Here is a 25,308-nt window from a genome sequence, read left to right on the forward strand (position 1 = left end):
AAGCCTGGATTCTTATGCTGTAGCAGCTCCCAGAAGTAGCTCCCATGTAAAAGAGCTGGTAGAATCTGTGTCAACATACCAAGCATCCTGTAGTTTTCATCTGTTGCCTTTTTGTTTTCTGTTCAACTCCACCTGGTCATTTTCATTTCTTAAACACCTCCATATCATAGGCTATTTCACTCTAAATTTTAAAACGTGCAGGCTGGGTGCAGTGGCTCAAGGCCGGGTGCAGTGACTCGTGCCTGTAATCCCAGCACTTTGGGAGGCTGAGGAGAGTGAATCACTTGAGGTCAGGAATTCAAGACCAACTTGGCCAACATGGTGAAAACCCATCTCTACTAAAAAATACAAAAAATTAGCTGGGCGTGGTGTCAGACGCCTGTAATCCCAGCTACTCGGGAGGCTAAGGCAGGAGAATTGTTTGAACCTGGGAGGTGGAGGCTGCAGTGAGCCAAGATTGTGTCACTGCACTCTAGCCTGGGCAACAGAGCGACACTCTGTCTCAAAAAAATAAAATACGCCGGGCGCAGTGGCTCATGCCTGTAATCCCAGCACTTTGGGAGGCCGAGGCGGGCGGATCACGAGGTCAGGAGATCGAGACCATCCTGGCTAACACAGTGAAACCCCATCTCTACTAAAAATACAAAAAAATTAGCCGGGCATGGTGGTGGAGGCCTGTAGTCCCAGCTACTCGGGAGGCTGAGGCAGGAGAATGGCATGAACCCAGGAGGCGGAGCTTGCAGTGAGCCGAGATCACACCACTGCACTCCAGCCTGGGCAACAGAGTGAGACTCTGTCTCAAAAAAAAAAAAAAAATACATAAAATAAAATAAAACTTGCTATGTGACTGTTTATGGTGGGGCGCCATGGCTCACGCCTGTAATACCAGCCCTTTGGGAGGCTGAGGTGGGCAGATCACCTGAGGTCAGGAGTTCGAGACCAGCCTGGCCATCATGGTGAAACCCTATCTCTACTGAAAATACAAAAATTAGGTGGGCATGGTGGCATGCTCCTGTAATCTCAGCTATTCAGGAGGCTGAGGCAGGAGAATCACTTGAGCCCAGGAGGCGGAGGTTGCAGTGAGCCAAGATCACGCCACTGCACTCCAGCCTGGGAGACAGAGCGAGATTTTGTCTCAAAAAAAAAAAAATGCTACCTGACTCTTTAATCCCCCAGACAGCCTCAGAATTTAGAAAATGTTTCATGGGGGAACCTAGCCATGTATTTGAGGCTCTGAAAATCCCTGCTGTGGTCAGCCCAACCCCACAGGACCACTCAGACTTTTGCTGATTTTACTGTATACCCCATACCCACCCAAGCAGGTGGCCTCTGCTGGAGTCAAGCTCAGAATCAGAAAATGCCCTAGAGGGAAATGACAGGTAGGCAATTGTCCACTCGCGTCCAGACAGTTCTTCCCTTTCTGAAAATTTAGTCCATTTCTCCTTGTATTATAGCTTCTGTAACTCTCTGGTACCATTAAAAATATGAGCTTTGTAATGTATCAGCTTTTTAATTTTTTTCTCAATGGAAGAGTTGGCCTTCCATGACCTATCCAAAAGCATCTGGATTCACAGGTTTGGCTATGCCCATGGCTAAACCACTGCCCACCCCCAAAATGCATACACACTGTCTATTCCCCCACTTTGCTACATTTTCCCTCACTGGATTCTTCGCTTATCTAAACATTGATGGTATTCCCTGATCATCCAGTTTGTGCCAGTCCCCTCACCCAGGGGAATCTGTGCTTCAGTGGGGGACAGGCATTCAAGAGCTGGATCCCCTGTGTCTGGTGGGACAGGGTTCATTGCCTGCGCTGCAGGACTGGAAAGCCTCTGTCACCCTGAACATGCCAAGTGCACCCACCTGCCTGAAGGGGGTGACTGTAGACCTGGAATAGGAAAAGTGTTTTGGTTTTAGCCAGCCTGTTTAGGAAAAGATTTAAGTAAAGAGTTGGCCAGGCATGGTGGCTCATGCCTGCAATCCCAACATTTTGGGAGGCCAAAGCAAGAGGATCACTTGAGCCCAGGAGTTGGAGACAAGCCTGGGTAACATAAGGAGACAATATCCCTACAAAAAAATTAGCTAGCCAGGCGTGGTGGTGCATACCTATGATCCCAGCTACACAGGAGGCTTGAGCCTGGAAGGTTGAAGCTGAAGCAAGCCATGATTGCACCACTGTTATCTAGCCTGGATGATGGAGTGAGAGCCTGTCTCAAAAAAGCAAACAACAAAAAAGATTTAAGCAAAGACTCGTGGTTCAAATTTTGGCCCTTGTGTCTCAAGTGAATGAGAAGGTTTGAGTGAAATATATATATATATATTTTTTTTTCTTTTCTTTTTTTTGAGATAGGGTCTCACTTTGTCACCAAGGCTGGAGTACAGTAGCATGATCTTAGCTCACTGTAACCTCCGCCTCCCAAGCTCAAGCAGTCCTCCCACCTCAGCCTCCCAAGTAGCTGGGATTACAGGTATGCACCACCATACCCGGATAATGTTTTGTATTTTTGGTAGAGACGAGGTTTCACCACGTTGCTCAGGCTGGTCTCGAACTTCTGAGCTCAGGTGATTCACCTGCCTTGGCCTCCCAAAGTGCTGGAATGACAGGTGTGAACCACTGCACCCAGCCTGAAATATTTTTTTAATGGGAGATTTCAGTTCACCTCTCCCCCAGAAAAAAAAATCTAGATTTCTGTTGTTTCTTTAGAAACCAAGTGGTCCAATAACTGGTCTGTTTCATATGGCAGCATTCAGCTGCAAATGCCACTCTCAGTGGGACATGCCCTCTCCGGCGGGGCCTGGGGCAAGGCAAGTGGGGGACCCAGGTGCTAAATGCCCGTGGTCTTGCTCTCAGAGCCATGCAAGCACATCATGGGCTTTTGCACCTCCAGGAGCGAATGCCTCCTACAAGTTCACGCAGCGACCTCCCTTGAGGCCCAGCTCTGCTCTCCGGTGTCTCTCCCGTTTAACTGCCTTGTGCCTGCAGCCTGCCTGGTCCCTGCTGGCACCGACAAGGCTGAGTGAGCAAATCAGGCTCCTGCAAGCCAGAAGTCAATGGTGGCCCCTGGCACATGCCTGCTCCTCTTGTCACAACAGCAGATACAGTAACCTGGAAAAGCTCATTCTGCAAACTTCCTGCTTTCCTTCACTGCTGCTTAAATGTAGTGTTTATGTTAAAGTAATTAAAAACAACTTCATTATCCAGTGGGAGAGCAATTCTGTGCCCCTTTACAGCGTTCTGAGTCTTCCCTACATGGCTCAAATATGCCTCAAACAAGAAACCAGTTGCTAGGAGACCAGCAGGCAAACTTCAAGAGATGGGTGGTTTCTGCCTTTTCTCTCTGAACTTCTCTATCCAATCCCAGCCCAGGCCAGCCTATCGGTACATTTAGAAAAAGAAAAATAGAGAACACACACACCACTCCCCATTCCATAACTTCAAAGGAGACTTTGCAAGTGTTATTAGGGAAATCACAAAAGTGGTTTTGAACACAGAATAAAATATGATGACAACTTTTAAACTTGTACCCGTTAACTCTGCTGTCTGGCTTCTTTAGGATGCCAGCATGATGTGCTCGTAGAGAAACTCCTAGGATGTTGTAAGGGCTTTTTTCCTTTTTCATTTCATGTTTCTTCTTCTGGAAATATGAGGGTGGTGGGTTGGACCACAGAAAGAAACCTAAAAAATAATTAAAGAACCAAAAATTATTCTATACTAAATTTGTAATGTAAAGCATCGACTTGGTTGGTCAGATAGCCTGGATCTTTTAAAAGGTATGGAAATTCAATTAAATCATAAAAACATTACAATATTCACAAAGAAAATATGCAACACCAATAACAGATTATAAAATGTCATGTGCCACAGGCATGTCTAATTTGTTCTTTTAGTGGCAGGCAGTAAACAGGATGTTGAGAAATTGAGACTGGGTCTCTAAGTTGACAGAAGTCCGTTAGCATGGCACTGTTGTAAACAGGAACCCTGCCAGCATCCCAGGCTAAGGATCCTGTGATCTTTTCAGCATTTCCTGAAGTTTTCTGTCTGGAACAGGCTGACCCTGGTATTATCCTGGGACCTCTTCTTTATGCCTGAAATAGCCAGAAAGACTGAAGGCTCACTCCAGCTTGCGAAGACCAAAATGCTTACTATTTAGCCCTTTACATAAACACCTCTGCTTTAAATCAACGCCCAAAGTTGAGATGTTTTTTAGTTCTTCACTTAAAACAAAAATATTTTTTACAGTATTTGTAAAACCAATTAAATATATTCACTATTTTCAATGCCCTTGTTTTCTTCTGGTAGTTCAGTGATGTATATATAATACATGTTAGTGATTCAATGTGTCTTTTGTCTCTAGAACGATCTAGTTGATTTGGATATATTATATGCACGATTTCTTTTCCCACTTTATTACTCATAACTAACAATCTCATTTTGAATTCTCCATTCTGGAAAGGGACTATTTCTTTAACTGTAATCCAGATGACCAGTTTCAGCCATTTTGGCATTAAATTTCAAAATTATTTCTAGTAAGTTTTAAGATTATTCCTTGCTTTCTGTAAATATTGTGTAAATAATCTGTGGTTATCATCAAAAACATCACTTACTTAGCTAAACACTGAACACATAATATTATTTCAGGCCTTCACACCTATTTCCTTGTCTTTGTTGAAACCTTTGACCTTGGCTGTTTATCAAGTCTTCCTTTGTCAGTGTAGTAATGGCGTGAGTGCTTTTTTGATATGCAAGCCTGCTCACTTTTATTAGTGTTTCCACTTGTTAAATATGTATGCAGTCGGCTGGGCGCAGTGGTTCATGCTTGTAATCCCAGCACTTTAGGAGGCTGAGGTGTACAGATCACAAGGTAAGGAGTTCAAGATTATCCTGGCCAACATGGTGAAACCTGGTCTCTAGTAAAAATACAAAAAAAAAAAAATAGCTGGGCGTGATGGCGGGCACCTGTAATCCCAGCTACTCGGGAGGCTGAGGCAGGAGAATCGCTTGAACCCGGGAAGTGCAGGTTGCAGTGAGCTGAGATCATGCCACCGCACTCCAGCCTGGGCAACAAAGCAAGACTCCGTCTCAAAAAAAAAAAAAAAAAAAAAAAAAAAAAAAAAAAAAAAAAGTATGCAGTCCATTTTTCTGAAGATTTTCTCTTTCTTTTCTCTTTTCAATCTTTTTTCTTTTCAGAGCTCTGCTGCCATATTTTCTATTATTTTGACTTATTCACATATTATCCAGGACCTAAAAAAAATCAATGCAACTGTATTCTGAATGCATACAACTTTAAAATGTACCAATCAAAAACATGAATTGCCATGAATGTAAAAATTAAAATATTAAAATTATGTTTTCAAAAAAATTTTTTCTCTAGAGTAGTCACACATTTTATTTCATTTATTTATTTATTTATTTTAGATGGCGTCTTGCTCTGTCACCCAGGCTGGAGTGCGAGTGCAGTGGTGTGATCTTGGCTCACTGCAACCTCTACCTCCCGGGTTAAAGCGATTCTCCCTCTTTAGGAGGGAGAAGACTTTGAACTCAGTCTTCAAAGGAGCTGAGATTACAGGCATGTGCCACCATACCCAGCTAATTTTTGTAGTTTTAGTAGAGATGAGGTTTCACCATATTGGCCAGGCTGGTCTTGAACTCATGATCTCAAATTATCCTCCCACCTTGGCCTCCCAAAGTGCTGGGATTATAGGCGTGAGTCACTGTGCCCAGCCACACATTTTAAATTAAAAGACAGACCTGGCAAGGTGGCTCACATCTGTACTCCCAGCACTTCGGAAAGCTGAGGTGGGAGGATCACTTGAGTCCAGGAGTTCAAGACCAGCCTGGACAACATGGTGAGACTCTGCCTCTACTATTTAAAATTAAAGAAAATTAAAAAGATTTTTTAATGAAAATAAAAGACAAAATTTAAATAACAAAGTAAATCAAGCTTTTTTAAAAGCTGAAATTTTTAATATTTCAAATTTAGATAAAATCTTAAACATTTTAATAAAAATAGCACTATTTAAATTCTAGTGGTCATTTTCTATAGAGTTGACAATATAAAGGATCAACATTTCTCTTCAAACATGTTACCTCTAGCCTTTACATACACACATTTAAGAGGAATATGTATTGTTTAACATTACAAAGCACCCCTCAGCCACCATGCATACCTGTTGTGAATATCAAAGAACGGAAACCATGAATTAGAACACAAAGAGAAGCAAGAGAAAGGACTCAGCACTATTGAGAAGCAACACTTTGTTGTGCTTTGATGCTGGAAGAAAGGATCTGACAAGTGAATTAATCTGTCTTCCCTCCGCCCTAGGCACTTCTAATACTTAAATCCTTTCCACGTTTCTGAGCAGCACAACCTGTAAACTTTCAAGCTGCTCTGTCACAGCCTCCCTTTGTTTGGAAGACACAGGGTGAAAGATAAGAAAGGCAATTTCAGGCCAGGCTTTGTGGCCCATGCCTGTAGTCCCAGCACTTTGGGAGGCCAAGGTGGTTGGATCTCTTAAGATCAGGAGTTCAAGACCAGCTTGGCTAACATGATGAAACCCCCATTTCTACTAAAAATACAAGAATTAGCCAGGTGTGGTGGTATGCGCCTGTAGTCTCAGCTACTTGTGGGGCTGAGGCAGGAGGACCGATTGAGCCCAGGAAGTCAGGGCTGCAGTGAGTCGTGATTATGCCACTGCACTCCAGCCTGGGTAACAGAGTAAGACCCTTTCTCTCAAAAAAGGGGTGGGGGGGGTGGAGGCAATTTCTCTGAGGCCTGAACAGTGTTCCTGAGGAAAACATCTGTTCAGGGTTACAGGTGACCCTGGGGTAGCCACATCTGAGTGACAGAAGCGCTAGGCATTCTTTCACACATTGTGCGCCCTGGGGATATGTGGGCCCCATAAGAGGGACACGGTGCCCCTTTTGCCCAGGTTTAAGGATGGCACTGTGAGGGCCCATTTCTCTGGGATGAGCCTGCCTAGGGCTGGGCTCGGAGGCAGGAAGACTAGAATGCAATGTGAGAGCTTCCCACACTCAGAAAGGGGACCGGTGTCTCCAGGTTCTGAGCAGTCCCAGAGATGTGGCAGGGATCAGGGGAACATCCGATTGAACTCAGCAGGGGAGACGGGCCCAGCCTGTGCAGTGACCTCTGCGCCCTGGCTCAGCAGGAGGGCATCGAGGACCAGGGGTGTGAGGACGAGGGGTCTGTAAACCTGCCAATGGCAACCAGAAGACCAGAGGCCTCTCCTGCCCGCACCCGCACCCCGGGTGCGGTAGGACCCCGAGAGGGACGGAGCAGAGAGCCTCTGTCATGAAAAGAATTGTATTCCAGCCTCGCCAGATTACACTTGACTTGAAGCCGGAAGAAAGAAAAGAAATGTGACATTTCTCACCTCATTTTGCTCAATAAAATCAGAATCCACCACGGAAGTAAATTTGGTTGAGTCTTGACACACTTCTCCAGCTCTTCTCTCCTCCACCACTGGAAGCGAGGGGAGCCCTTGGACTGGGGAAGTGTGGACCTCGGGGCCTTCCCTACCGGACAGCACTGCTGCTTCTGCAACCTGCCTTCCTGCTTCTGGGGACTGTCCCTGCCAGAGGCCCTAGTGGCCTGCATCAGATCGCCTGAGGGCCTCTCAGGTGTTGGTGGAGAGAGGTCATCTGGGTGGGAGAAGTTTTGCCATCAGTCTGAGGAGAGGACAATGGGGATTCTGGTCAGAAAACAATGCGAACCATCAACAGAATTTTTTTTTTTTTTTTTTTTTGAGATGGAGTCTCACTTTGTAGTCCAGGCTGGAGTGCGGTGGCGCAATCTCTGCTCACTGCAACCTCTGCCTTCTGGGTTCAAACGATTCTCCTGCCTCAACTTCCCGAGTAGCTAGGATTACAGACGCCCACCACCACGCCAGGCTAATTTTTGTATTTTAGTAGAGAGGGAGTTTCGCCATGTTGGCCAGGCTGGTCTTGAACTCCTGACCTCAAGTGAGTCACCTGCCTCAGCCTCCCAAAGTGCTGGGATTACAGGCGTGAGGCACCGTGCCCAGCAACAGAAGTTCTTTTTCCTCCGCCTGGCCTTCCAGGTTCAAGCAAAGCCAGTGTCATTTGCCCAAGCCTCTCAAGATCCCTTTTGCTTCCAGAGACTGCCTCTTTCTGGGTACTCCCCACCCCGTGTACCCAGAAAAGTCCTTGAAAGAAATTGTGCTTCTCCTCCCCAGGGATGGGGGGCACCACTTGGCCAGCGAATGGTTACTCCCAACCTCACCCATGAGCTCAGACACTGACGAGGCTGCAGGTACTGCTCAAATCGAAATAGGAGCTATCGAATCCCGGGACAGCCCCTGGCTCTGAGCCCAGTCTTCTTGCCTTCACGACTTCTCCTGGCACAGAATCAGCTGGGGAACTTGCTTTCACTTGAACGCAAGTGAGGACTCGGACAGCAGAGGGAGCCAGGAGCCCGCGGTTGGCGCTGAGGCCCGGCTTCTGAAATCCCATCTGTTCCCAGGGCTTGTTGGCGCCCCCCGTGCAAGTTGGGGCACACAGAAAATACAAATTTTCTTAAACGAATGCCTCCCGGGGGATCAGAAACAGAGCCCACTGGGGTTTTCTTACAAATTCGTAACCTGCAGGGCTCTCCCGTGCCAATTAAATAATCAGGAGGAAATACCGCGTTTGTCTATTAAAGCCTGGTGTTGCTTCTCAGAGACTCACGGTGTAATAGCGGAGGGAATTTACCTTCCATTTGGATTCTTTTGCCATAAACAATTCTTCCTCTCCGCGGGAACTTGCACGTTGCCTCTTCCCCGCACCCCCCGCCCCCCACCCTGCCCGCGGCCCTCAGAACGGTTACTCTGTGGGCACGCAGGAAAAGGTATGGGGGTCTCTGTGCTGAGCGCCCCAAGTGTCTCGTCTATAGGCAGACATTTTGATAAGCTAATCAACTCCTTAACCAACTATCTGATAATACCTGATTTTTAAAAAGGCATTCATAAAGTACTTTCTGCTACAGCAATATTTCCAAAGAGGGGCTGAACCCAATTATTGCAATGCACCAACACCTCGGATGCAATGCTGCTTTTCACCCAGCAACCCACGGCCAGGCCAGGCTTTCTTATTCCTGTTCTTCCGCCGAGGAGTCAGAATTATTTGCACCTCCTGCTCGTGTTCTCCACAGATTTCGTGGGGGCAGGTGTTGTGGGTTTCTGGAGATGAGCACTAACAGCTCTGCCACTCGGGACTTTGAGGAGCGCCCACTCTCCCTCCTGCGTTCTCCACTGGGGTATCTGGTTAGTTTTCAAGGCCCCGTGCAGCCCCCACACCTATCTTCTCTGTGGCACCGCGGACGTCTCAGCCCCACAACTTTCAACTGGACGCTAGTAGCCTCCACAGAAGAACGTTGATCACTCAGCGACTTGGGGTGGAGAGATCCACACTGCGGAAGTTTATCAGAGGAGCCAAAGTGTGCCTTTATCTCACTCAGATACTACAGGATGCCTGGGGCTGAAGGAGCTGGGAGGGGCAATGGGTCCAGGAGGGAACCTGGAAGGAGAAGTGAGAACAGGGGTTTTGGATTAAGCCTGGATTCAAAACAGGTGGAATGACACTTCCCAAGGAGGCCTGTTTTGTTTTGTTTTGAAGAGATGGGGTCTCTCTGTGTTGCCCAGGCTAGCACAGTGGTTCAATCACGGCTCACTGCAGCTTTGACCTCCTAGGCTTAAGGGATCCTCTCCACTCAGCGTCCCAAGTAGCTGGGACTATGGGACTATTGATGTGAGCCACCACACCTTGCTAGTTGTTGTTTCTTCCCCCCAACCCTCCACCCCACCCCATCCCATAGAGACTGGGGTCTCACTTTGTTGTCCAGGCTGGTCTTGAACTCCTGGCTTCAAGCAATCCGCCATCCTCACCTCCCAAAATGTTGGGATCAGGCATGAACCACCACACCTGGCCAAGGAGACTTGTTTAAAATGATGCATCGAGGCCAGGTCATGTCCATAATCCCAACATTTTGGAAGGCCGAGGTGGGTGGGTTGCTTGAGTTCAAGAGTTTGAGACCAGCCTGGGCAACATGGCAAAACCCTGTCTCTACATTAGCCAGGTGGTTAGCAGCTCCCAGCTACTCGGAGGCTGAGGTGGGAGGATCACTTCAGCCCAGGAGGTCAATGCTGCAGTGAGCCAAGACTGGCGCCACTGCACACCAGCCTGAGTGACAGTGAGACCCTGTCTCAAAATAAATAAATAAAACGATGCATCCTGGATGGTGGTGGCCACAGAGCCTGACCTCAGCCAGTCAGTGTTGCTATTGGGGTCCTCTCAGAGGTGTATGACTCACATTTACGTCCAACAGCACACTTTGTGCTAAATGACAGCATCAGCATTGTTCAAACTGCTCAACAGACTGAAACAATCAGTCAAATCTGTAAGGTGAGATTTAACTGAGATACGTGTCTTCTTCCCATCCCATTTTGAATGGAGAAGAAATAACCCCGAAACACCGCAGGTGAAAACACCTTAGATGCTGGATCGCCTTTGAGCTCAAGTGGGATAGGACTCCAAAAAAATGGGTAATCATAGGCTGCATGCATCCTAAGGACATTGGATCCGGAGTTGGAGGGCCAGTACCAGTGCCAGAATGCCGTGCTCGTTTCTGCCTGTCTTTGAAAGGAGCCCAGGAGGGTGGGAGACTGTGGCCAAGGCAGGGAGCAGCAGTGAGAAGCCCAGGATGCTTGGTCAAGGAGAAGATGCTGGGAGAGGGAGAGGGAAAGGCAGCCACCCCCAAACAGGGTGGAAGGGAACCAGACCCTGGGCCGCATTGGCCCAGGGCATTGGAATCCGACAGACCTGTGTTCAAATCCAGCCAAGTGGGTTGGCAATCTCCTTAGCCCTTCCGAGCCGCAGCTTCCTCAACCAAGGGATAATGGGACAATTGAGCTCCCAGAGCCACTCAAGGACAGGATGACAGCCACAAAGCGTTCAGGAAAGTGCCAGAAGCATGGGAAGTGCTTCAGAAAGTGTACCTTTTGTTACTATCTGGTGGAAATAAGATGGAGGCAGATTTTGGTTTAGTGTAACAGAACCTTGCAACACTTGGAGCTGCCTCACTACAGAGTGCAATACAGGCAGGAGACGAATATTCCAGTGGTCACAATACTGAAAACTCAATGCTTTTGTGTACTTTGCTGCCTACCTGGAATGATTGCAAGTGTTTCCTATTGCCTCCAAGAAGAGTTGACGATTATGCTCTCCCTGCCTTTGAGGAAAGGACTATGCTTGGCCCCTATCTGATTACCCCATGTGGACCCCTTCCCACCACCACACTGCAGAACAGCCAATCAGAGGGGAGGGGTAGGAGGCCCACAGCTGGACCAGGGGAGGCTGTCCCTAACCTGGGGCAGTGGTTAATGTCACCCCCATTAAGAGAGACTCAGCCTTCTGACAGCACAGAAGCTGTGGAAGCAGAGACTGGCTGGAGAGCAGAGATCGTCTGGTTCTAGAATCAGAGGGCTGGGAAGTGGAGAAGATTCAAGTATGAGAGGGGAGGGGGATGTCACTTCCCCCTCTGAACAGCATCTTTCTTAGAGGGTCACAGTGATGCCTGGAGATGTTCACTGCAGCTTGTGGATTGTGGTTGTGTCTTTTCCCTCCAGCTGAGGGCTTTTCTTGATTCCACTTCCTGCTGCACCCTACAGCCAGTTCTCTGACAAGTTGAGGATTTGGGCTCAGCCGGCAGGGCATGTGGCTGAGCACAGGAGGGAGATGTTGAGGAGTTGAAGCTGACAGGTCTCCCACGGCTGAGCTCACACCCAGTCTCAAGGTGCAGAAGGCAGGGCAGCCAGTCTGCCTCCCAGTACCTTTAGGTGACCAGGCAGAGGGTGTCATGGCCTTGCAAACATGAATCCTGGCAACTGAAGTATGATGGCTGTCACTGGTGCTGCAGAGGAGGAAGCTCAAGAACGTAGCTGACTCCCAGACTCACACTGTGCTGGCTGGGGCTTCCTCGTACTGCCTCACACTGGCTGCCTTCTGACTGCCTTTTGTACTGTTGTTCTTCTGCTAGACCTTACATGGTCTTCTGGAGGTGATAAGGGCTGCCCCAAATATATAGCAAACCTTGCATTCTTAGGAGTGAAGTGCCGGCATAGAGAGCTGCTCTTTTTAGGTCTTTAGCTTGACTGAGCCAGGTGATCCTGGAGGTCACACAGCCTCAGACCCTCTTGGGACCTGCAACAATTGTCAGCCTTTGCCACTGGATTTCTGGGTTGAGATTCTTAGTCTTAGTAGAAAGAAGGGATGGGGTGAAGGTTGATGTCCTCTTCCTCTCCCAGTCTCTTCTGATGGCAAACCATGGTACTTAGATAAAGCTGGTGAGAAAACCAGGACAGTGAGAGGAGTGGGGAACAGGAGGGCCTCACTGTTTAGCACAGATACTCCAAAGGCCTGCCCTGTCCCCAGGACTACCCGAGGAATGGGGTAATTTCCCTTAGGTGAAATTAGTATTTGGCTGGGTTTTTTATGGCTCTTGATGGAAATTCTGGTATTCTGATCCTGATGGAGGAGTGAGGAGTCTGAAAGGAGAATGGGGCTGATTGTAGTGGAGAGAGGGGAGAGAGGCTGACTGTGGCAGATGAGAGGTGGTATGAACTCTGACAAGCCCCTTCCTGAGGGAGGGGGCCTATTTCCCCTTTCTTTGACTCTGAGCTTGACAAAGTATAAGGAAGCAATGCTCTGACATTTCTGGACCGAGCTTTTAAGAAGGCTGGCAACTTCTGACTGGATGCGGTGACTCACGCCTGTAATCCCAGCGTTTTGGGAGGCCAAGACGGGTGGATCATTTGAGGTCAGGAGTTCAAGACCAGCCTGGCCAACATGGTGAAACCCCATCTCTACTAAAAATACAAAAATTAGCCAGGTGGTAGTGGCATGTGCCTGTAATCCCTGCTACTCAGGAGGCTGAGGCAGGAGAATTGCTTGAGCCTGGGAGGTAGAGGTTGTGGTGAGCTAAGATCACACCACTGCAAGACTGGCAACTTCTACTTTAGGCTCTTGAAGCCCTGAACACCATGTTGAAAGTCCAACCACCCTGCCAGAGAGAGTACATGCAAGCTTTTAGACTATATGGAGAGGGAAAGGGGCCCAGCTGAGCCCAACCTTCCCTTCCACTGTCCCCACTGAGGTGTCAAGATTGTGAGTGAAGCCACCTTGGACTCTCCCAACCACCTCCGTTGCCAGCTGAATACCTCTGAGTGACCCCAGTGAGTGCCATATGGAGCAGAAGAATCACCCAGCTGAGCCCTGCCCAAATTCCCAACTTGTGAAACAGTAGATAAGAATATGCTTGTTGTTTTAAGCAACAAATTATGAAGTAGTTTAAGTGGCTATAGATAACCAGAACACTGGATAAAGGAAGAGGTCATGACCAGGAGCACTGACTCCCAGGTGCCCCTCTGTGGACCCTTGGCAGGCAGTCAGGAGGCACTTGGGCTTTTGCTGGGGTTTACACTTGGAAGCTGGGCTTATTTTGTTCCTTTTAATCTGTTGCTTTAGCAAGCCGACTGCAAGGACCTTGGGCACAGTGTTTTGATAGATGGGCTTCAAGGTATAAACTGGAAATCTCCTCTTTGTCTTTAAATTGCTGAAAACAGGGACCAACTTTGAAATCCATGCCTCGGCCTGGCGCGGTGGCTCAAGCCTGTAATCCCAGCACTTTGGGAGGCCGAGACGGGCGGATCACGAGGTCAGGAGATCAAGACCATCCTGGCTAACACGGTGAAACCCCGTCTCTACTAAAAAATACAAAAAACTAGCCGGGCGAGGTGGCGGGTGCCTGTAGTCCCAGCTACTCGGGAGGCTGAGGCAGGAGAATGGTCTAAACCCGGGAGGCGGAGCTTGCAGTGAGCTAAGATCCGGCCACTGCACCCCAGCCTGGGCGACAGAGCAAGACTCTGTCTCAAAAAAAAAAAAAAAAAAAAAAAAAAAAAAAAAAAAAGAAATCCATGCCTCCTACCTGCTCAAGGATAATGATACAGAACCAGCAGCAGAGGGTATTACAGTAACATCAATAACGAGATCTGATTAGACCAGAGTGTAAAATTAACATTGTTGCAGTTTGTCCTAAGGAGGGAAGAGTGTTATATACAATATTTACAAGTTGGTTTTGAAACAAAGATTTTAATTGGTTTCAAATAAGCAAATGCTTCTTAGTTTAAAAAAAGGCAAACCCAGGTGTAGTGTAGGATGAGGCTAAGAACTATCAGCCACTGAGTAAATGGCTGCTCTGAAGGTCCCTCTGTCCTCTCATGAAAGCACTATTCTGGCCAGACATTCCTCACCTTTTGAGGAGTGGCAAAGCATTCACGAATCTGAAGTCTGACAACGCCCTCACCTTAACATGCCCTGGCTCAGAAGAGCTGGCCAAGGGCTTTGGAAAGCTTAGGACAGAGTTTCCTTGAAGAGTAGTTCAGTGCCCACCCAAGTCATACATACTAGGGCCACTTATTAAAATGAAGGCTCTATGATTCCAGCTTGGCTCTATTAACACTGAATCTCTGAGCCTGGAGTCCAGAAATAGGAATGTAACAACTTCTCTAGGTGACGCTCACGCATTCTTAAGTCTGAGAACCACTGAGTTTCTCAAAGCCTCTTTTATCTTCAGATTTGCCTGGAATTCGATAGGAAGATATCTCCTTGAATAGAAATTCATAGAGGGAACCTCTCTCTATATTAAATGAGAGAGAATGTTGAAACACTCTTTTTTTTTTTTTTTTTTTTTTTAAGATGGAGTCTCGCTCTGTCACCCAGCCTGGAGTGCAGTGGCGCTATCTTGGCTCACCGCAACCTCCGCTCCCAGGTTTTCTGCTTCAGCCTCCCAAGTAGCTGGGATTGCAGGTGCCCGCCACCACGCCCAGCTAATTTTTGTATTTTTAGTAGAGATGGAGTTTCATCATGTTGGCCAGGCTGGATTCGAACTTCTGACCTCAAGTGATCTTCCTGCCTTGGCCTCCCAAAGTGCTGGGATTACAGGCGTGAGTCACTACACCTGGCCAAGAGAGAATGTTGAAGAATTTTAAAGGCCCCTCTCCTCTAAGAGCCTCCCAGGAGAGGTTGTTTCCTCTGAGTCCTCTGGCCTTAAGGTACACTTTTGTTGTCTTTCCTGTTCCCTAACCCCTACCCCATTTACAACCCTATGCCAATGATGCTGCTGTCTAGATCTCTTGGGCAAAGCTTCATGCAACCAGGCCATGCAGGGGACTGATAGGTTGAGACCAATAAGACTGAGAAAATACAGATAAAATATTGGTTCTAGAATCAGAGGGCTGTGTTTGAATCCCAGTTCTGCCATTCACCATGCACTATTCTACTGCAAACAAATTATTTAACCTTTCTGTGACTCTGTTGATTGTTCTATAAAATGGGGACATTAATAGCATCCATCTCACAGGACTATTGTGAGGACTCAATAGGATAATGCACACAAAGTGATTATCTCCTTAATACATGTTAGATATGATTATAATATGGTGGGAAGGGGGCTGGAAGCCATGACAAATAAGGAAAAGTCGAGGAAATAGAGAATTTTTATCCTGGGGAAGACATAACATTGGGAAGACCTGATATTTTCTAAAAAATTAGTGGTTATTATCTGGGAAGAGAAACATATTTGTTTGTATGACTTGAAGTGATAGGACTGGAAGTAGTTGTAAAAATTAAAGGGAGAACAGGCGTGGTGGCTTACACCTGTAATCTCAGTACTTTGGGAGGCCAAGGCAGGAGGATGGCTTGAGCCCAGGAGTTCAAGGTCACAGTGACCCATGATCACACCACTGCACTCCAGCCTGGGCCACAGAGACAGACCCTGTCAAACAAAAACGTTAAAGGGAAATGGACTTCCCCTGAATAAAAGGAAGAATGCAGCCTCAGGAAGTAGAGTTCCCCATCACTCATGTAACCAAAGACAGGTGGCTGAACATGTGGCAGGACAGTGAGGCAGAGCTTGAAACCTGGGCTGGGAGATAGAATATATAAACTTTAAAGATCCTTTCCATCTTGATTCTGTGATTCATGATTCTAAGTTTATTTAAAGACAGCAAGTGTCCACTATAAAAAGGTGAAGAGATAGGTTCTTTGCAAAATGATTCTTAAAGCTGGTTTCTACTTTAAGCTCAGGACACCACCCAATCACCACTGATCAGCTGCCTTGGAGACAAAATCTGTTCCCTATAACTTGCATTCACTGGACCCTATTTTGCCTCTTGGGCCACAAAGATCAAGGCCAGTTTGTCTTTTTTTTTTTTTTTTTCCTGAGATGGAGTCTCACTCTGTTGCCTAGGCTGGAGTGCAGTGGTAGCATCTTGGCTCACTGCAACCTCTGCCTCCTGGGTTCAAGCAGTTCTCTGCCTCAGCTTCCTGAGTACCTGGGATTACAGGCACCCACCACCATGCCCAGCTAATTTTTTTGTATTTTTTTAATAGAGATGGGGTTTCACCATCTTAGCCAGGCTAGTCTTGAACTCCTGACCTTGTGATCTGCCCTCCTTGGTCTCCCAAAGTGCTGGAATTACAGGTGTGAGCCACTGTGCCTGACCGCCAATTTGTCTTTCACACCACGGTTTTTCAAATCCTTAGTGAGCAGTGAGTCCACACCCCTGCTCCCCGACATGCACCAGGTCTTGTCTTTCCTTAAGTAGAATTGCTTGTTGGCAGTGCCTGTCAATGAAGTCCTCACTCCCACTCCAGCTAGTGTTGTTTATATTAAGCTAGGCAGCATTTATGGTGCATGTTTTAATAGGCAGATCCTCATTAATTTGAAATGTACCTACATTGGGATGAGTTTATCTTTGTACTAATTAAAAAAAAAAAGAGTTTGCTAAGCATATTTATTGTCTTAAGATTACAGAGCAATGTTTAAGCTTCTTATGAGAAGTAACTGTTTCAAATACCCTTAAGCTCATTAAAAAAATTACTTGGTCACTTACAAATCCATCCTACCTTTTCACTAAGACAAGTGACTAAAGGACCACCTCCTGGCAACTTTGTTAGTAATTTATTGTTTCCTCTTTGAATTGGTATAAAACTCCCTTCTTAAATGTTTCTCACTCCCAGAAACACAGGGTAGGTGAGGGTGGGTGGACTTATGATGGGGGTGTGGTTTGGGGAAGGAAATGGCTTCCTTGGGTTTGGTGATGGGATTCAGAGGACACCAACTCAAATGCCTTCATACCAGGCAAGTTACCTAGATGTGTGCAGTGAGCTGGGAGCACTTAAGGCAATATGGAGTGGGAACATCAGTGGCAAACTGGAGAAACCATCCCCTCCCAAGCAGTTTATACTTTTGCAAAAGAGTTGGATTTTATTGGCAGATAGCCATTTTGTGATGCTTTTCTTAAACGCTGAATTACAGTCTTGCACAGGAGAGATATGATTGGGTGAGCTTATTAGAGATTCAGGGGTGCACTAACAGGATCTAATGTATAGGGAGTTCGGGCCACTTAAAAGGACACGACACTTTGGGTAAGAAAAATGAATCATAGATGCATCAACAGAACCTATGATGAGATCTTTGAAGGAATACATTTACATAAAGACAGGGAGTAAGGTTCCCAGAGCTTAGGGTATTTTGTCTAGGAGATCATTCAGGTTGAAAATGGGTCATGAGAGATACAAATGGAAGGATAAAATGAGCTGCGTGTGTTTAAAGGTGGGGCTGTGCCTGGCAGAGGAGCTGATTAGGAGGCATAATGAGATGCGCTAATTGAGAGTAAGTAATGGAAGGAACTTTGAGAGATGCCTGTTCACAGGACTGAAGGCAAGTGGGACTGAAAGGGTATAATGAGAGGTGTAATGAGGGAAGGGAAGGTGGAACGCTCTCTTGGGTCTCAGGTGTGATGACTCACACACCTGAGGCAAGACAGGAGATGTCTGATTTGAAAGGGTGGAGGACCGGAAGGGCATAATCTGACAAGGTGCAAGGAAGCACAATGCTGGCAGGCCCAGGAGAGGAGGGGGATCCGCAGAGAGGAGCAATAGAGGGGGCTAGGCACTAGGAATGAAAACCCCAAGGTGATAATTATCTTCTCAGAAAAGACAGCCGTGTCTTCGAGTGTTTGAGTCACAGTTTTTGTAAAGGATACAGAGGAGCCGCAACTCCTTCCTTCTGTCTTTTCTTTGGACAATAGCAGAGAAAACAGGCTATTGTGCAGCATGGGCCCTGAAGTAAACTTTTCTGAACCATGTGGGACAGGGATGAGGGCAGTTGTGAAATGTGCTTTTCTTGTAACTTTGAGGTTTCATAGGATCTTGGAGACTGGGTGAGTAGGCTGGGCTGATTGTGGAATTCAGTGACTCGAATTTAACATTCTCAGCCTGGAACCAAGTCTTCCCATCTCTGTCCCTCGCCAACTCCACCTCACCCCACATCCCCTATGGCCACAACACTGAGGGCCTGGCTCCAGGGCTCTGCACCTCCCACCCCAGGCCCTGCTTTCCTCTGCAGCTCTGCCGTCCCAAGTTGTCATCTGCTCTGAGAGCACCAAGGTCACCCCCTTGCTAACCTGGTACCTAGTCTCATATAGTTAATGGTGGTAAAGGAATTCCAGCTCCATCTAGGTAACACACGAACTTAAAATAGTCAAGTTTCATGCACAGGGAGCTCTGAATCACCATTTTAGTTAAAAAGGAAAATAAAGTTCTTTTATCTAACTGAATTTTCGAGTTACAATTTAAGTGTGTTTCCCCCTGCAACGTAGTCTGCGGACGGTTAACTTGTCAAGATAATACTCAGTTATCTGGACACAGTAAGTGCCTCACACCTTAGTTTCTATTTCTTTTAATGCTGGCTCCTATGGCTATTCTCTTGTTAACCATATTCTTCTAAAGAATAACCTGGGAACTTGCAGAAAATTTAAGTATTTTCTACTTAATACCTGCACAATTACAGATCCTGGGGGTGCAGTCACATGACCTGTGTTTTGACAAACTCTCCAGGTGATTCGGATGCAAGCTCAAGTTTGAGTCGCTGTTCTAAAGTTTATAGCGAAGGGTTAAAAGCACCGACCAATATGAAGCAAAGTGGACGAGCTCATTCTGACTCTTCCGTCCCTTAAGCAATTCTACTTAAGGAAAGACATGACCTGGTGCTTGTCGGGGAGTCGGGGAGTAGGGGTATGGACTCACTGCTAAGGATTTAAAAAACTCTGCTATTAATACATCAGGACTCTGTTCTGGAAAAACAACATAAAAGCATGAACATATCAGAGATGTAGGACAAAGGAAGCCACTCGATGTTCATTGAGTGTGTACGATTTGCCAGTCACTGCCTTTACATGTCTGGTTCTGTTTAATTCTGAAAACATGAGGCTGTAACTACTTTACCAGATGAGGAAACCATGCTCAGAGATTAGGTAATTTTCCTAAGAACGCAGATGGTAAGTAATGGATGGGATTTAAGTCCCAGTCGAAGTTAAATGTCTTTTTCTCAAAAGATGATGCCAATGGGTCATTAGTGACAAAATTCATACATAGAAAAAGTATCCAACATTACTGCGACATCTTTATTCTTTTAAAATCACACAGGACACAGGTCATATTTAACATTATCCAAGTCGTTTTTTTTTTTTTTTTTCTTTTTTTGAGACAGGGTCTCTGTCGCCCATGCTGGAGTGCAGTAGGGCAATCCCAGCTCGCTGCAGCCTCGACCTCCTGGGCTCAATCTATTCTCCCACCTCAGGTAGCTGGAACTACAGGCATGTGCCACCATGCACAGCTAATTTTATTTTTTGCAGAGATGAGGTCTCACTATGTTGCCCAGGCTAGTCTTAAACTCTTGGGCCCAGGTAATCCTCCTGACTTGGCCTCCCCAAGTGTCAGGATTACAGGTGTGAGCCCTCACACCCGGCCAGCCCTCACACACCAACGTGTGCCATCTTGCACTTTAATATCCACTGTTTATTCTGGGGAAACAGCACTTCACAGTTGCTCAAACATTGCACAACGAGACTGAAATCTGGATTCAGATCATCATCTTACATTTAACTAGAGGCAAACAGTGTAAGTTTGCTGGGCCCATTTTCTTTGCCCCTGGACTGTCGTTCTTATCCCCACCTAAGGAGTTAGTAACCCAACCCAGCTTATCACCAGCACCAGATCTGGAGTGCAAGCAACTGGCTTTCCCAGTCAGCTCATGGATGAAGATCTTCCATCAATGCAGGCCCAACAGCACCTTCTCCCAGGAGCTCCCAACCCATGTGCCAAGCCCTACAGAATTAACATATAAGCCCTGCAAACCATGTATGAATCATGGTCTAAACAGACCTTTTGAGCTTGTTAATCGGAATATTTTGTAGCATCCAGTCTTATGCTAGTCCAAGAACTCTAGAATCTGTAGAACTATTGAACCAAATACAAGCAATAAACTCTACTGCCAGCACTCAATTAGCTGCACCGCTGGAGAGGAACAGTGACATGGTGGATTAAAAAAAAATTGGTTCAGTTTGACTTTGGAATGCACTGTTTTTTTTTTTTCAGTAGATTAACTTTTCTAATTATATTTTGCACAGCCTAATATTAACAGGCATTTGTATTCCCTGGGCACACAACATCTGACATTGAGAGCTAGGAGATGCAGCCCAAAAATGTGCTGGTCTCAGAGAATAACAATGTTATGAAAAATCCACGGGTGGATAATGAAGAGGAAGCTAATTATGAAGTGCTCTGCAAATATCAAATCATAAGCAGAGAAGGCAAAATAGTAATTATCTATCGACATGTGGACAGAGTAAAAAAGTTTATTAACATTCTAAAAAGGACAGAAATTTTCAAGAATCATCATTAGTGTTAATAAAGCTTGATGAAAAAATTCGGATGCAAGGAGGGTCAGTGAGTTATTGGGTGGTCTTTCAAGTAAGCAAACCTCAAGCAATAATACCAAAGCGTTTTAAAAGAGCGTTTAAAATGAATTTTATTCTTTGAATTTTACAAGTAGTCTTTAGAGGCTTCAAACAAGAACTCTGTTGCAAAACTCTAATAAATAGCTTGCCCCAAGTCCCCAAACAAAATGTAAAATGAAATGAGAACTAAACTCAGAAGGATAAGCAAGACTTCAGAATGCTTGGATGTTAGCAATATTTCTCATTTACAAAGAGGTATCAGGCAATGTACAATCTCCTTCATACAAGTCAAAGAGAGAAAGAGACAGACGATTGAAATCTTTACAAAGCACTCCGAAATCTTCCTATTTCCATGATAGAAATGTCACCAGAAAAAAAAAATCCCATGGAGAAATCACAATCAAGAATGAAACTGTAGCATAAAAATCTGGTAGTGAAGGTAGCGGGGAGAAGAGAGGAAAATCCATCCTGTTTCTTTCTGGGATGGAGAGAGGAAGGAATTGAGATTCCCTGGGGGAGGGAACTTCCAATCAGATGCCGCTAGAGTGCTGAATGTTCCCTTAGACCAGAGTTGCCACTGAAAGGGCAGAGGGGTCGGTTTAGTGACAGTTACAAAGGCAACAAACAAAGGGGTCTCCTCAGGTCAGTCGACACTGGCCAGCCCCATGTCTCTGTGCTCTACAGCAGCGAGGGCCTTGGAAGAGTGACCCAGGGGCCCGAAGCAGCCTGCGTCACAAGACAGGAAAGATAGCACATCAATAATTTCTGCAGCGGAATCCTTTGGATGGCCATGAAAGGATGCAGAAAATACCGTGCTGAAATTTCACACTGGGACATGCAGATTTCAAAAGCCCATTCTACTATCACAATCATTGCTTCTAACAATCAAGGATTAAAATTCACAAACATTCACTGTTAGCTTTTCCTAGTTACAAATACTGGTGAAGTCTTGCTCTGGAGAGAAAGATTAATTTAGAGATATGGTCATTTTGAGCAAGCTAGAAAAACCAATTGTGCCACATTTTTTAAAACGACGTATACTTTTGACCAAAATGCATTCAAAATGCATACAGATAATAAGGTTTTAGTTTGGGGGCATTCTGAAATCAATTACTGTTTGGAGCCAGGAAGCTGTAAGATAGGTTGATTCCAATTTAGTGGGGCTCAATTAAGCCAAACAAAAAAGAGTCCTGCAGCACAAGTGGGACCATCTTCCTGGGGAAAGGGAGAAGCAGGAAATGACCTCACAATGCAGGACTGAGAAGGGGTGTGGCCTGCAAGCACTGTCAGAGGTGCTCTGGTTTACTGACTTGCTGTTAAATAACCCTGGTCCTGCTGATCTCTGGAGGACAGGTACACACAGCACTAGCTCATGCACGAGTCATTCAAGGGAGGTAGGCATTTTCTCAAAGCAACTCCCTCTCCAGGCATTTTAGGGAAGAAGGTAAGGAAATATCCCTCTCTACTCCCCAAACAAGTTATAAAAACATTCTTTTTCTAGGAATAATGACATTTGTTAGAATAACAAGGGAAAGCTTGGGTTACCTGAAGTTGATAAGAAAGCTGATGGGAATAGAGGCAGATGGGCCAGGGGGTGCCCTGGTCCAAGGCCCAGTTTCTTCTTAAATACATAACAGATAAAGATATTGTGCAAAAAAATAAAGACATTCACATTTTAGCAGTTAAACTTTTACTGTTTAAAATTTTTATTTACTTTTTTTGTTTTTCTTTTCTACAAAAGGCAGGTGATGATTGTTGATCTGCAACTATTGTGTTGTGCACTCCCCGAAAAGGGGCAGAGTAGGAAGCCAGGGAAGGTGCTCTGAGGATGCTTTCTATGGAAGGAAAAGGGCTGCAGGACACTCACTGGAGGGAGTGTCCGGGCCCTTCTCCTGTCCCCCTCAGCCTTCCCTAGCTCATGTCTATGGTGTTGAAGACCCATTCCGTGAACTTCTTCAGCTTGTCCGAGGCGTTCTGGGACTCCTCCTGTAGCCTCAGGTTGTCCTCTCGCAGGTGCTGCACCTCCGCCTGAAGGTGGGCTTTGTCTTCTTTTTCCTGGGAGGTAGAGTGAAGTAGAAAAGCTAAGAGGTGTGGCCCCACCTTGCCCAGCTCTTCTGAGAAGTAGCTATGGACCTGTTTTGATCTTTTGCCCATTTCTGTTTTTTGTTCCTCCAAACACCTGTCTAAACAGCCTGGTAGCAGGTGCTAAGACACTCTCAGCTCAGGGAACAGGGCTTCTAGAGAGATTCAACCTCGCAGGATTAGCTGTAAGTAATGCTGGAATGTAAGTACATTAATGTGTATTTTAACGTCCTTGTTAGTCAGGATTGTCTTAAATTGTAGACAATTGTTTTGGTGGTTGATGTCTTGGTATAGTCAAGGCCACCCCAAAAACAAAACATTCAGTTCTTTTGGTGCAAAAGCCCCAATAACACCAACTACATGGGAGTCTGGGCTACCGACACATTACACAAGGAGTGGGGAGGCCGGGAGAGGACCCAGATGGGGCTGGCTGGGGTTCAAAGTTTTTCACAAATTAGTGAACAGTTTTTCTGTACGCCTGACGCCAAACACCTCCTTGCACTGTGTGTTCCGGTGGCAACTGAGATCCCTGCAGCCCCAAACACGTGCAGGCACCAGGAAGACACCCACATCTTATTTCACTACGCTACTTAAAAAGGGCTCTCAAGGTTCAAGGGCAGTTTGCACAGACTGGGCAATTTGCTTTGAGAATACGTGTTTACCTTCTTCAAATCTTCCCGAAGCATCTTCAGCATACCTTCCAGCTGGTCCACTTTAGAAGCCAGAGTGGGAGAGGAATCTTTACTGCTGGGAACAAGAAACAAAAGACCATGTTGGCAGGGGCCTCCATGGCTGGGATTTGTTTTTTTAATCTGAGGAGGCTGTATTTATAAAATGGTTTTCAATGTCAAATTACTCGGTATGGCGACCCAATGAGTATTTTTACTTTACAAAATAAAATGGTAATCTTAAAAAAAGGTGATACAAGCTTGAACTGCAGGAAATCAATAGCTTCCTTTGTTAAAGATGCTGCATCTTCACGACTAAAGAATGAAGCGCAATAGTGAAAATGGTCTCTCTGGCAGCACAAGAGGTACTTTCTGGCAGACATACTTGTCAAACAGTAAAATGATTCCCAGGGAGGCTCTGGGATCTCTAGTGGGCTTTGAAAGAGGAGTTGCTCCCCTGTGTGTGGGAAGGAAGCTGGGGAGCTGATGTGATAGGCAGGTTGTCTCTGGTCCCCAAGTGTGTGGTCTTAGCTACTCATGCAATTGCAGCTAAGGCATCATGCCTACATCTCAAACCACTAGGACTCAGCAAGCGCATGTATAAGCATGACCATCAGCAACACTGTGGAAGATACTGAAAACCCAGACTGCAGGACTACACAGCCCAGACAGCGGGGATACTTAGAGCAAATTCTCTCTCCTACCTGACCCAACCGGTCCTGAGGGCATAAATGTATTATGGCATTAAATAATAATGAATATTTGTCATTATGGCCATATAAGTCATCAAGAATAGTTTAATTATATCTATTGTATTTAGTTACAAAGTGTTCTGACTAAAATGTAAAGTGGCCCCGCGGTGATGAGCTTCACTCAGCTATTCCGTGTGGCTTCCATCTCTTCTCCCCACAGCTGCAGTCACTGGCAGGTGTGACACAAGGTACAGAGTGCTGCCCTCGCACGGGGACCAACCTGCTGAAAGGCTTCATCTGGGCCAGAGCCTGGTCCTCCAGCTGATCACTGTTGGATGCAGCACTCAAGGGGCGATGGTTTTCATCACTAGCAGCAAAAAACGAGGCTCTCTGGACTGGAAAGGAGAGAAGAAACCATTGAGTATTTTGGAACCACACCCTGGGCCCTATCTATCAAAGTCAACAAGTGGTCTAGTTGACAGTCATGTCTAGTATTTCCAGTGCAGGATGCACTGGAAATCTTATTTCCCAGCTCTCACAGGGAAAAATATGACTGTTTTAGCTGTAAGAGGATTGTATCATTGTAATTTCCCTTTAAAAAACATTTGTGAGTCAATTTCTAGTCCCCCCTCATCACAGTAGCATTCTATGAAATGTTTCTCTGGAAACAGTCCTTGTGCCAAATTTCCAGACCAAGGCTTTCCACTCAGCAATGAAATAAATGCATTCGAGAGCTAGCATTATACTTAAAACTTCTTGAAGTATGTCTTCCACAAGATTCCTGGACACTCTGGTTGGCTTTAACATAAATCCATACCAGCTGTGTTCCAAAACATACCAAGTTAAAATTTAAGCCAAGAAAACTAAATCAAATTTAAAATAATCTCCTATTAAAACCCAAAACTTCTACCATTTGTATATGAAGGAGATTAACCAACAAACTGAAAAATCAAGTTAGAACTAGGTATTTCCATCTGCTAGATAAACAG

At 45.9% G+C, this 25,308-nt stretch overlaps 1 protein-coding gene across 16 annotated transcripts in view; it reads right to left on the bottom strand.

The window, feature by feature from the left end:
- Positions 1–20,922: 20,922 nt before the first annotated feature.
- SIPA1L1 (signal induced proliferation associated 1 like 1) overlaps positions 20,923–25,308 on the bottom strand; it is a 408,737-nt gene continuing 404,351 nt past the window's right edge. For 13 of the 16 annotated variants that reach the window (XM_050797315.1, XM_050797320.1, XM_050797322.1 and 10 more), the window contains 3 exons: positions 24,600–24,714; positions 23,622–23,706; positions 20,923–22,932 (listed from right to left, as the gene is read on the bottom strand). In XM_050797315.1, coding sequence (XP_050653272.1) covers positions 22,789–22,932; positions 23,622–23,706; positions 24,600–24,714 — 344 coding nt within the window. In that variant the 3' untranslated portion in view covers positions 20,923–22,788. The remainder of the gene's footprint in view (positions 22,933–23,621; positions 23,707–24,599; positions 24,715–25,308) is intronic. The other 3 variants (XM_050797326.1, XM_050797328.1, XM_050797329.1) reach the window with 1 other exon arrangement.

Source organism: Macaca thibetana, chromosome 7, assembly GCF_024542745.1.
Source record: "Macaca thibetana thibetana isolate TM-01 chromosome 7, ASM2454274v1, whole genome shotgun sequence".
NCBI lineage: Eukaryota > Metazoa > Chordata > Mammalia > Primates > Cercopithecidae > Macaca > Macaca thibetana.